At 37.5% G+C, this 14,207-nt stretch overlaps 1 protein-coding gene across 5 annotated transcripts in view; it reads right to left on the bottom strand.

Annotated features, from left to right (window-relative positions):
- DYNC1I1 (dynein, cytoplasmic 1, intermediate chain 1) overlaps positions 1-14,207 on the bottom strand; it is a 340,924-nt gene that overhangs the window by 277,527 nt on the left and 49,190 nt on the right. For 3 of the 5 annotated variants that reach the window (XM_011974691.1, XM_011974694.1, XM_011974693.1), the window contains exon 5: positions 6,361-6,420. The exons of the other annotated variants lie outside the window; for them this stretch is intronic. In XM_011974691.1, the coding sequence (XP_011830081.1) occupies positions 6,361-6,420 (60 nt within the window). The remainder of the gene's footprint in view (positions 1-6,360; positions 6,421-14,207) is intronic. 5 annotated transcript variants of the gene reach the window in all.

Here is a 14,207-nt window from a genome sequence, read left to right as displayed (position 1 = left end):
AGACTCCGTCTCAAAAAAAAAAAAAAAAGAAATAATGGCTGAAAAATTCCCAAACCTGGGGAAGGAAATAAGACATCCAGATTCAGGAAGCCCGAAGAACACCAAGAACACTATATAAGAAAATCCCAAAGATGTCCAAACCAAGAACGTATTATAAAGAAATTGTCAAAAGTTAAAAGCAAAGAGAAGATTTTGAAAACAAGAAAATGGCTACTTGTTATCTACCTGAGAACCCTCATAAGACTATGAGCTGAATTTTCAGTAGAAATCATGCAGGCCAGAAGGGAGTGTGTGATATATTCAAAGTGCTGAAAGAGAAAAAAAACAACAACAACAACTGCCAATCAAGAATACAATACCAGGCAAACCTGTCCTTCAAAAATGAAGGGGATAATAAAGCCTTTCTCAGACAAACAAAAGCTAAGAGATGTTACCATCACTAGTTCTGACATACAAAAAATGCTAAAGAGGCTGGGCACGGTGGCTCATGCCTTTAATCTCAGCACTTTGGGAGGCCGAGGTGGGCGCATCACGAGGTCAGGAGATTGAGACCATCCTGGCTAACACAGTGAAACCCCGTCTCTACTAAAAAAATGCAAAAAATTAGCCAGGTGTGGTGGCGGACGCCTGTAGTCCCAGCTACTTGGGAGGCTGAGGCAGGAGAATGGCGTGAACCTGGGAGGCGGAGCTTGCAGTGAGCCGAGATCGCACCACTGCACTCCAGCCTGGACGACTTAGCGAGACTCCATCTCAAAAAAAAAAAAAAAAAAACCGCTAAAGAAAATTCTTCAACTTGAAACGAAAGGATTCTAAACAGCAACACAAAAACAAAAGAAAGTATAAAATCTGTTGTTAAAGGTAAATATATAGACAAAACAGAAGTCTGTATTGCTATAAAGGTGGTGGGTAAACAGCTTTTGGTTCAAATATAAAAGTGAAAAGACAAATGAATTAAAAATGACTATAACTAAATTATGTAAATGGACACACATTCTAAACAGATATGAACTACAACACCAATAGCACATAATGTGGGGGGAAATGAGATAAAAATGTAGAGTTTTTATATGCAAGAGAAAATGCTATCAGCTTACTATAATAAATTTTATGTAAGTCCCATAACAACCACAAAGAAAATACCTATAGAAGCTACATAGAAGAAAAAGAGAAAGGAGGCTGGGTGCCGTGGTTCACATCTGTAATCCCAGCACTTTGGGAGGCCGAGGTGGGTGAGGTCAGGAGTTTCAGACTAGCCTGGCCAACAAGGTGAAACTGCATCTCTACTGAAAACACAAAAATTAGCCAGGTATGGTGGCACATGCCTATAGTCCCAGCTACTTGGGAGGCTGAGGCAGGAGAATTGCTTGAATCTGGGAGGTGGAGGTTGCAGTGAGCCAAGATCACACCACTGCACTCCAGCCTGGGTGATAGAGCAAGACTCTGTCTCAAAAAATAAAAAGAAAAAGAGAAAGGAAACAAAGCTTCTATTCAACATAATATCGGAAGTCTTAGCCAGATAAATTAGACAGAAAAAGAAATACAAGTCATCCAAATAAGAAAGAAGTAAAATGTTTTTTTTTGTAATGACATGAGCTTGTATGTAGAAAACTTTATGGACTCTACAAAAATTAATGCAAAAATTAATAGTGTTTCTCTACACCAACAATGAACTATCTGAAAAAGAAATCAAGAAAGCATTTCCACTCATAATAGCATCAGAAAGAATAAAATACTTAGATTTAACCAAGAATGTGAAAGATCGCTACATAAAAGAACTATAAAGCATTTATGAAAAAATTGAAGACACAGATAAATGAAAAGATATTGTATGTTCATGAATTTAAAAAAAAATTATTAAAATGTCCATGCTTCCTAGAGCAGTCTACAGATTCAATGCAATTTTTTACCAAAATTCAAATACTTTTCACAGGAATAGAAAAAAAATCTTAAAATTCATATGGAACCCCAAAAGACCTTGAATAACCAAAGCAATCTTGAGAAAGGTATTCTCAAGAGGTATCACACTTCTTGATTTCAAATTATACTACAAAGCTATATTAATCAAAACAGTATGGAACTATAACCAAAACAGGCATATAGGTCAGTGAGACAGAATGAAGATTCCAGAAATTAACCCACACATCTACAGTCAACTAATTTTCCACAACAGTGACAAGAATACAAAATGGAGAAATGATAGTCTCTTCAATTCACGGTGTTGGGAATACTAAATATCCATATTTGAAAGAATGAAATTGGATCTTTATTTTACATCTCACACACACACACACACACACACACACACAACTCAAAATGGATAAAAGATATAAATGTAAGACCTGCAACTATACAACTCCTAAAAGAAAACGTAAGAAATGAGATTTTTTGACATTGGCCTTGGCAATGATTTTTTAGATATGACACTAAAGGCACAGGCAACAAAGGCAAAAGTAGACAAGCAGACTACAGCAAGCTAAAAAGCTTCTGCACAATAAGAAAACAACCACTACAATGATAAGGCAATGTACAGAATGGGAGATAATATTTTATTCCGTATTACTGATAAGGGGTTAATACCCAAAATATATAAAGAACTGAAACAACTCAATAGCAGAATTACAAATTACCTGATATAAAAATGGACAGAGGCCCTAAATAAGACTTATCTCCAAAGAAGACATAAGATGACCAATATGTATACGAAACAGTGTTCAACATCATTAATTATCAGAGAAATGCAAATCAAAACTATAATGAGATATAATCATGATCCCTATTACTAAAAAGAAAAAATAAGAAGTATTGGCAAGGATATTGAGAAAACAACCTAGTACACTGTTGATAAGATTGTAAATTGGTATTGCCATTATGGAAAATAATATGGAAGTTCCTCAAAAAACTAAAACTAGAGCTACATATTATCTAACAGTCCCTCTTCTGGATATATATATATACACCTAAAGGAAATAAAATTAGTATCTCAAAGAGGTATCTGTCTCTGGCCTGGGAGGTTGCAGTGAGCCAAGATCATACCACTGCACTCCAGCCTAGGTGACAGAGTGAGACTCTGTCTCAAAATAAAACAAAACAAAAAACCTCCTCCACAATAATATTCCAAACCCAAATAATTTCACAGGTGAATTGTATTCTACCAAATATTAAAATAATCACTTAAAAATCAAAATTATGTTAACAAAAGCATGATCCATAAAAGAACAAATTTGTAAATTGTAATTAGTCAAAATTAAAATGGTTTGCTGGTTTGCTTTCTTAAAGACACTGTTAAGAAAATGAAAATGACAGGTCACAGACTGAGAGAAAATATTAACAAATTATAAACCCCATAAAGCATTTTATCCAGAACACAGGAAGAACTTTCAAAATCAATAATGAGAAAATAACCCAACTCAAAAACAATATATAAGACTAACAGATTTAAGCAGACATTTCATCAGAGAGGATACTCATATGGCAAATAAGCAACTAAAGAGATACTCAACATTATTAGTCATTAGGAAAATGCAAATTAAAACCACAATGAAATACCACTATACTCCTTTAATAATAGTTAACAAATTAATAATTTCTTTTTAAAAGCACAAACTAAGTGTTGTCAAGAATGTGGAAAAATTAAGGCTCTCATAAACTGCTGGTGGGAATGTATAATGGTAAAAGCACTTTGAAAACAGTTTGACAATTTCTTAAAAAGTTAAATGTATATCTACTATATGATTCAACCATAAATACCTCTACTGGGAAGTATTTACCCAAAAGAAATGAAAGCATATGTGCATTAAAATATTTGTACATGAATGTTTATAGCAGTTCTATTTGTAATGGGCAAAAATTGTAAACAACCCAATGTATGTAAAAAATGACTGGATAAACAAACTGTGGTATATCCATACAATGAAATGAAAAGGATTGAGCTGTTTATATACACTTAACCTGAATGAATCTCAAAATAATCCTTCTGAATGAAGGAAGTCAGTCAAAGGAGTACCTCCTGGATGATTTCATTTATATGACAATCTAGGAAATGCAAACTAAGGTATAGTGACAGAAAGCAGATCAGATGTTTGGGGGATAGAGAAGAACAGGAAGAAGCAAGAGTTTAGATTACAAAGGGGCATGAGGAAACTCTTGGGGATGACTAACGTGTTCACTATCTTGATTGCGGTGATAATTTCATGGATGTGTATACACGTCAAAACCATCAATTTGAATAGTTTAAATATGTGTAGTTTATTTAAAGTCAGTTATACTTCAGTAAAGGCGTTAAATTAAGTGACAGAGCAAGCTATGGACTATGGTCATTCCCATGCCACAACTCAAGAAGGTGAAATAAAACTCTCTAGAAAAATCTAGAAATTTTTATTAAGGCAATATTTGAAATTGTAACATGGCTAAAATAATGCCATCTCTCAAATATTCTCTGAAAATGCCTTCAAACTCTCTAAGATAAGCCACTCACTCACAGGCAGATGGCATTTAACCTAACATGCAAAAACTCCTTCAACATCCTTTTATGCCTACAATAGGCATTGAAATTGATAGAACCTCAGAGATATATGCCCAGGAATCTCAGGAATTCAAAATGAATAATAAATAAATAAATGCCTAGTTTGGGATACATCGGTTTGTATTTAGAAAGTGAACAGAAAGTCTCCCGTCTTCTCTCTCCGACGCACTGGGTTCACTCTGAAGTATAATGCAGCAGGCCAGGTGGGGCCACAGATACGCTATCTCCCTAGAGTAAGTCACAAGTTTTAATCTGCATAGTCAACAGTGAGTTTTTGCTTGGAAAACAGATATAAATGGGAAAATTCCAAAGTATTCCACATCAGCAAGTGCAATTTAACACTGCTGCAATCTGTCTAAAAATCTGTTAATTTAAGTGCATGGGGTAGTCTCTGCCAGTTCTCTCCCCCGCCTTTTTTTTTTTTTTAACACAATGTAATTCTGAAGAACTGCATTCTGAAGTTCCCCTGAACTATAACTTACTGTATATTCTCTGCTTTTTAAGCCATATCTCTTGGTTATTTAAACAATACAAATTGAAATATAACATAAATGAACTATACAACTAAATAGCCAAGAATTTAGTAAGGTTAAAAAAGAAATAGTGCATCGGTTACCTAAATGTTAGGATATTTCCTTGGCTTAGTATTGTCATGAATCAGCTAAGAATTTTTGTATATACAAAGGATCACAGGCAGATGGCATTTAACCTAACATGCAAATAGCCCTTCAACCTCTTTTTATACCTACAGTAGGCATTGAAACTGATAACACCTCAGAGATATATGCCCAGGAATCTCAGGAATTCAAAATGAATAATAAGTAAATAAACGCCTGGTTTGGGATATGTCAGTTTATATTCAGAAAGAAAAGATAATGGTTCCATAAAATGTGGTTATGAAACTTGCTATTCACTTAGAGATATCCAGTGCTCTGTCAGTAAGTGCTTAATAAATTGCTTGTAGGAAAGGAGGCAATTTCTGTGGTGTAAATACTTCCACCATGGTTGATTTCCAGCTGATTTAACTGAATGCGAAGCTCAGAAGAGAAATGCACAATCAGCTCTCCTGAGCTTGATGACCACCTGATACAAGCACCCCACTAGAAATATCTCATGTGTGACTACGGCTAACTCCAATCCTGCAATGGAAATAAACTGAGTTTCTAGGATATGTTTGTGTGTTTTATTCAACTCCAAGTCTTCATCTCTGAAGTTTTCTTTTAACTTGTGATAATAAATTTCCATCTGAAAAAAAATGATATTTAGGACATAGGAGACATAACTCAACATCAAGGATTTGAAATATCTTTAGATCAAGGTATTCAATTAACTTCCTTGTTTCTTTTTAAACAGGAATCTTTAACTGTTCAAACTTAATTCAAATTAAGTGCTTATTGTGAGTTCCCCAAAAACTGAAAAGAAAAGTAAACAAACAAGACACAATATTTTAATACTGATCTTAGACAAAAGTTAACCTAAGGCAACTTGTTAGTAAAGGGCAGGATGGTTATGATAAAGTCAAACATCTCCCATTGCAGAACTTGTGTGCCCCACTTTTAAGTAGATGTGTGGGTTTATGTTTGATTTGTGTTTGGGGGAGTGTTGTTTTGCAATAATAGGAATTAATAAGGAGAAAGCAAAAGCCATCTTTTTGTGGTGTTTTCCACAAAGAGAGACTTTCTTCAAAGCTTTTTAAGGAAAACTAACAGAAGGAAATGAACTTATCAAACTAGAAGTTCAACAAAAGGGGAGAACACAAGAGTAACAGCAGCTCCAGCATTTCAACGCAACTGTAGCAAAGAAATAATAAAAGGAGTAACAAAAGAGCAGACATATACCCAAGTTCTGAGTCTGACTGCAGCTGGAGCACTGAGGGGTCTGTGTCCCACTGCAGGGTCCTAATTGTGCAGCACAAAGGAAAAAGAACACAGAGAATTAACAAAAGGGGAGGGCAACAAACCAAACCAAACTATGTCATTCATCAAGGCAAGAGCATATACAATACATACACAGAACATGTCGCCCCTCCATCCCCTCCATCCCCAGTGACTATCAAACAACAAGAGAAAGCGAGGAGCCATCCTCTCCTGCAAACATCTGTTTAATATCGGGAGCTATGACTGCTTTCATGAAGGAAAGTTGACACCAAGTGTTCAAACTCCACACACACCCCCACCCTTTGTTTTGTTTCGTATTGAGGCTTCATTGATTTGAGCAAGTAACCCACTGCATGTATTTCTGACACCCCAAAGCCCATCCACATCTGGGAACTCCAAGCATCTTCTATGTGGTGAAAAGAACTAAACGCATGGGTGCAAATGGGTCAAGGTAGGGGTATGACTGCAGGACTTGGTGAATAACTGGCTTCCTTGGATTAGATACTACAAATATAATGCATTAGATTTCGAGACTCAAGGGTATTTTTATGCTTGTTTATATATTGCACCCCAAGATGGTCACCAACAATATCATTCCTCTCTAAGATGTCAGGGATTTATTATATCTTATATTTTTTAAACATTGCATAAACAATAGCACAAAGTATCAATAGTTACCAAAGCATCCAATTTCCCTTGCTGTTTCTCCTTGAAAATAAGAGGGGATAAATGGCTCTTCTATAAACACAGCACATGCCAGGACCTTTCTCAGCCAGGCTCTTTAAATATCCTGCACAGAACTGGTTACAAGTGAATCAGGCATGAGGTTATCTCAGAGGCAACTAATGGACAGCACAAACTTTGGGATCAGGCATCTGTGATTCAAATCTTGCCTCTGTGACTTACCAGCTGTGTGACATTGAGCATGCTGTTTAGTAAGTTCTCAGCCGCTGCATCCCTTTGTTTACTCTGTGGCCTGCAGAGCAGTAGCATCAGCATCTCTTTGGAGTTTGTTGGAAATGCAGAAACTCACATCCCACCCCAGACTTAGTGACTCCATATTACAGTTTAACACGTTCCCCAGGTGATCCACAGGCACCCTAAATTTGAGAAGCCCTGCTCGGTTTCCTTGTCTGTCAATACTTACTGTAGCTTATATGATAACTTATGAACTGGCCTGCAGTGATCTTCCAAACTTCTCTCTAACCATTCATTCACTCACATTATGTCAACTCTGCATACTCCTTAATGTTCTTCCCTTAAACATCTGCATGGCTCATGACTTTGCTTCTTTCCTGTCTCGGCTCAAATGTCACCTCCTCAAAGAGGCTCCCCTGCTTCACTACCTGATCTCAAGTAGCACTTCCTTACCACTCTTCGTTTCCTTCCTTTCCCCTACTTTATTTCCTTCATAGCATTCATCTTTACCTACGATTTTCTTGTATATCACCTTATTTATTTTTGTTTGCTGTCTGACTTTGGACTTAAGCTTCATAATGGCAGGGGTGGCTACATCTCTAGAATATAGGGATATGCCTAGAACTGTATCTCACATATGTGCTTATGTAATATGATATTTATTGAATGAATGAATATTTTGCTGGTTTTCTACAAGGATTAAATGCAAGTATACCTATAAAGCACATAGTAACCATATGATAAACAGCAGCTGCTTTCACTACTGCCACAACAACTCTACCTACTCTTAAGGTTTCTTTGAGTCAATGCTTGACCTATTTGACAGATCGCACATTAACCCCTGCTGCAGAAGTAGCAGAATATGGATTCACAGCTTCCCTTCTATGCTCTGGCTGTGCTCTTTTTTTTTTTTTTTACATAAAACCTCTGAAAGATTAAAACTGAAGTCCATTGAGACACTAACTGGCCTGTGTTTCTGAGACCAGTGCTTCTCAAATTTTAATGCACATACAGATACCCGGGAATATTGCTAAAATGCAGAGTCTGACTTAGTAGGTGTGGGGGTGGCCTGAGACTCTGCATTTCAAACAAGCACCAGGAGATACAGATGTTGCTGCTCTGTGGAACACACTTTGAGCAACAATGACTTGACTTAGGTAAGTGGGTCTCAAACTTTCATGTTCATCAGAATGACCTGGAGGGCTTTAATAAGCTGATACGCAACCCTAGAAATTCTGATTCAGTAGATCTGGAGTGGGGCCCTAGAATTTGTAGTTCTAACAAGTTTCCAGGTGATGTTTACAGGGCTAACCATGGGACCACCTTTGGAGAATGACAGAGCTAGACTATTGCTTTCAGTAGTCAGCATGCAGAAAGCATCACTGATGCTCAAATACATCAGCATCTAAACTTCTGATTTGCTCAAGCCTGGCCTCAGGCCCAGGACACCCCTAGACCAATTAAGCCAGAATGTCTGGGGTGGGACCCAGGCATCTGTAGTTTTTTAAAGCTTTCCAGGTGATTCTAACGTGCAGCTAGGGGTGAGAACCCATGCTCTGAATTCATTCTCTGCTGAAGAAAATTAGCCCTTCTTGCTTCTGGGCACTGATTCTTTAATCTCAGTTCAAATTGTGAAAGTAATGGAATATGTTAACATAATTCATACTTGCTGTTCACATATCTCTGGGGGTCAAATTTAAGAGCATTTCTTCTGCTGTAGACAAAAGAGCAGACTCTGGCTCTTGCTGATTGTAAGAAGCTTTCCTTGCAAGGAGTGGGATGAGCTATTTGACCTCCATTTTCCTTGAGGTTTCTGATGGGCTGATCTTTGGTGACATTTTCCACTTCTCCCAGCAGCTCCCCAATGGTCTGGCTCTTCTGATACTTATTGGACAGATCACCTGAACTCACTATACCCTTAAGAAGTATAAATAGTGATTCTATTAGAATCATCCACTTAAAAAGTCCACAGATTAGTACTGGGGAGTTTGCATTTACTCGGCCAGAAAAACAAAGGTAGGAATGTGACACTACAACAGCCTTGCCTCCTGGCACACCTATGTTATTCAGGAACAGAAATCATAGTTATCGTCAGTAACAAGCTGTGTGGGGTAAGGGGTGAAGCCAAGGATGCTATCAAATGTGCCAGTTGTATTATCTTTTCATTTTTCCCATTATTATCTGTGGGGTGGTTCCTCTCAAGAATATGTAAATATGCAAATTTTTTGAAAGGAACTTAAGGCCAATATGCAAAATGGGCAAAGGTTGTTTGTGTTTCCAGGAATAGCCTAGAAATATGTATTAAACATTTGCAGAATTCCTTCTGTGTAAACCATGGGGGACAGCTTCCCTGCAGATGGCAGCATTTTAGAGAAGACCACGCCTGGCCCCGGGTGGGAGGTCTGTGTCCTGGATATGGCTTCACTGTGTCATCAGGCAAATCTCCTTTTGTTCCCAGCAAATGAGGGTGCAGGCATCGAGGCCCTTTAACATTCTTCTCTGTCTGATATTTTAAAATCTAGGATGATTATTCAACTGCCTTTTAACTTTCTCTTCTCCAGTTAGAATAATTTATTTAACCAATGGGCAGAGATCTTATTTTCCAGCCATTTTATCAAGTAATTGTATCCCTGAAAACAAAAATGATGGTGATATAGAAATCACCCTGTATACTATAATAGTTCTATTTTTTATTCATTTCTGGAATGGCTGAATCAATGCATGCAGAGGAGAAAAGATTTTGATAGGAACATTCATTCGCTTATTCAAAAAACATCTATTAAGAACATAAAATACAAAATACTGTAACAGAGGGTTGAAAAAATGTTCAAGGAACTTAGAGTTATTATGAGGAGATAAAACATATATAAATAGGCCTGGCGCAGTAGCTCACGCCTGTAAGCCCAGCACTTTGGGAGGCCGAGGCAGGCAGATTGCTCAAGTCCAGGAGTTCAAGGCCAGCCTGGGCGACAGGGCGAAACCCTGCATCTTCAAAAAATATAGAAATTAGCCAGGTATGGTGGTGCTCGCTTGTGTTCACAGCTACTCAGGAGGCTGAGGTGGGAGGATAGCTTGAGCCTAGGAAGCAGAGGCTGCAGTGAGCTAAGATCATGCCACTGCACTCCAGCCTGGGTGACAGAGTAAGACCCTGTCTCAAAAAAAAAAAAAAAAAAAAAAAAGCCAAAACATATATATATAGTTTAGTAGAACAAGACTGAAGGCAAAACTTGCCATATTCTATTTGACCTGGTCTTGGAGGAGGGGGAAGCCAGATGTCCAGCAGTATCTTTGCGACTAGAGTAGGTGATGTTGAATGTTTAACTACGACAGCTTCCCCTACCCTGCAGTACCACATGTATGCTGAGGGACATGGAACTTGCACTTAAGAATTTTACATTTTGGTAAAAGAAATGAGACATATGAATATTTATGCCTAATAATATACCGCTAACATCTATAAGGAAGAAAGTAGCTCTCATCACTTGCTCAGAGACTGGCACAGTTTAAAGTTTGAATAAATATGAGCTGAAAATATTAATAAATGCCATAAGAAAGACAGATTAAGAACAGTGATCGTTATAATTTCCCTTCACTTAGTGTTTGCTGCGTGCCAGCCAGCCAGGCATTTAACTGCACTTTCATCATCCTTTGGAAGTCACAGCAGGGAGACACACTTCCACTGAAAAGATTAGAGATTCCATTTGACCTGGTCTTGGAGGAGGGGGTAGGATCTGGGCTTAAATTCATTTTCCTCAGTGCTTAGTTTATTGGACTTAGGTGGCTGAGTTAGTCCACTAGGTCTTATAAGATCGCTATATTTTAGATGCCAACTTAGCAATTTGTTGTGAGAACAATAATAACCAGGCAGACAAATATATAAGCCTGACAAAGTCTTCTCTCCTTGAAGCCCAGCTTCCTGGGAAGCCAGATGTCCAGCAGTATCTTTGGGACTAGAGTAGGTGATGCTGAATGTTTAACTACCACAGCTTCCCCTGCCCTACCCCACCATGACCTCATCTCTCCCCAAGACCAGACATCATCCTCACTGCTACCCAAGTCTCCCCTTTCTGGAATTCCTGGGATGACCAACCTAGCCCTTGTTGTTTGATACAATCTTTCTTTAACTCTACCAATTAAATTTCTGTCTAGTATTCCCCGCTGGGGAACCATCCTGGTGTTGTTTGTTTGCTTATTTTTATGAGTTGCATTCGGCTGCTCTGATTAGTTTCAACTGATTTCTTAGGTTAACTTTCTGAGGATCTGTGTAAGTGGGATCTCTGATCTCTGTTTCATAGGAGCCCTGTTATGTGTTCAGAGGCCACTGTTACGGTTCTATGGTCCCAGAGTTGGATTGGGTGTTTTGGACATGCCAATTAAGGTCACATTTCCTAACTTCGTTTCAAAATACAGAAGCTTCCCAACATGGAAAATAATCACTCACTTATTTAACCTTGAACATATCAAAAACATTGTAGCCTCTGGCATCTTATCCAAAAATGCCTACCATGTAGTGGTTAATTTATAATTTGTGGGTCAATTTGTTTTTCAATATTTTTTAAAAAGAACAGACAAATATCAAAATTCTTCAAACTAGCAGTAACCTACCAAGAGACAAGCAGAATTTCGTATTTTAAGCCTTGTACCAATTCATTACTTTCTAATTTCTTATAAGATTCCCCTTTCATTGGCTCAATTTTATTTGCTCAGCTTCAGTTTATGAGACAGAAGTGAAAATTTTAAAAAGTCCTTGGTCATCTGTTGAAAGTGTAACTTAGGAGTGAAAGACATAATGTCTGTGTTGCATAGACCTTGCACTCTAATGAGTGGTTAATTTCTTCCTGTTCAGCTTTTACCAACAAGCAAGTTGGTGGTTTCCATTCTTCTTTCCATCTTTATTAGACCTCAGAGCAGAAAGCCTTAGAATTATTTCTTAAAGAGTGTTTTTGTTCTTACCTTTTCTAGTCTTTGGCTATAAGAAAGAGATGTTCAATTAATATTTGGAAGGCAGTATTTAACAAATCTCTCATTTATAACGCTGACACTCAGTGTGGCTAAGACACTCTCATACACTGTTGGCAGCATTTAAATTAGTAAAGTTCTTTGGGAAGTAATATGCCAATATGTGGCAGGAACCATAAAAAATAGAATTACTCCTGTACTAGTTTTGCTCCCAGGAACTCAGCCTATGAAAATAAAACAGCATCAATAATAATAATAATAACAAAAAATGATAATGATGACGACAACCACCTCCAAATCATCAAATCCCATGGTCAGTTCTTGTTCCTTAACTTTGCTCTCTCTCATTTTGGTTACTATTGGCTCCTTCTTGGCATAGTCTTTAGTCTTTTTTTAGTTTTCTTGGCCCTGAAAATCTTATTTCTTTTCCTCCCTCTCTCACTGTGTTTTTGGCAGTACCCTTGCTCTTTCCATTCCAATAAAGACAGGCATTCTCCAACCAGGATTCTGTCTTCTCCTCTCACCTCTCTGTACTCTAACCTCAGGCAATCACAGAGATGACCATATATCTTCTGCAAAATAACCCCAAAGTCCTCATTACCATTGAGCTCTTCTCTGAGTATGCATATTTGAGAGCTGTAACTACACAGCAACATTTCCTTAGATTCAAATTAAATCTGTCAATTTACTTGTTCTTTAGAAGTAAGAAGAATCTTTATATTCCTTGAAAGTCTAGTATAGTATCTGATAGACGATAAATTCTCAATTGTTTACTGAATGACTTGATGAATGAATGAACAAATGAATATTCTTTACCTGGATTTTCTGTAGATGACCGTGACGTGTGAGGGCAAGTTGATTCCAAAAGAAACAGTTTTTACTTTTTTATTAAAAAATGAAATAATAAATCAGGGCATGTCTGCCTAACTCCCTTAATATCCATCAAAGCACTTAGGGAAAACTTAGTCTTACTCAGTGTGATGTCACTACATGGTCGCAGGAGAGTTTTCAGATTCACTTCCATACTGAAGAAGGAAAGCACATCTTATCTAATAAAAATGGTGACTACTGGCCGGGCATGATGGCTCATGCCTATAATCCCAGCACTTTGGGAGGCTGAGACAGGATGATCACTTGAGACCAGGAGTTCATGACCAGTTTGGGCAACATAGCGAGACCCTGTCTCTATGTACATTATTATTTTTTAAATGCTCAACATATTGCTGATTTGTGGTAAAAAACAAAAGCAGTCCAGCCATCTTCTCTTAGTAACTTTAATTAGTCCCTGAAGCAACTGCACTGGAACTCAAATTTTCATGTTCTTTCTTTTCTTTCTAAGATGGAGAGAAAGCTCAAAGCCAGAATAGAGAGCTTTCCTGAGTCCCACAGTTTCTCTGAACTCTTGTTCCACATGTCTTCTCTGTCAAACAAATCACTAGTGACTAATCAGTCAGTGAAAACAGTTTGGGATTATGTAAGCATAGTACCAAACAGAAAATATCTAGTCAATGCCATCGCTAAATATCTAATTTTTAAAATGCCGTTTCCAAAAGTAATACATGAAATAATAAGGACATTTTAAAATCCATCATATCACTCAATCTGTCACATTCATTAAAGTGATGTTAATTAAGAAAGGATGGAATTTAAATAATGAGTTAATGTTTTACTTCCTGACCTCAATTTTTTCCTTACTTAGGACAGGCAATGATGATCAAGATTTTCTGATGTCAGAAATAAAAGTGGAACAGTGAAATACATACTTACATCAGGCTCTTTTTAAAAAGCATTTTTCTTAATTTATGGTGGGAGAATTTTCCATCTGTTGTCTAACACCTGAGCCCTAACATGGAGCTCCAAAGCGAGCCACGCTAAGCCACATGGGAAGTCCATCTGAGCTGGATTCAATAAGAAATGTAGGACTTCCCATC

This window comes from Mandrillus leucophaeus, unplaced genomic scaffold (assembly GCF_000951045.1).
Source record: "Mandrillus leucophaeus isolate KB7577 unplaced genomic scaffold, Mleu.le_1.0 Scaffold148, whole genome shotgun sequence".
NCBI classification, from domain to species: Eukaryota; Metazoa; Chordata; class Mammalia; order Primates; family Cercopithecidae; genus Mandrillus; species Mandrillus leucophaeus.
This window is presented reverse-complemented; position numbering and strand designations above follow the sequence as displayed.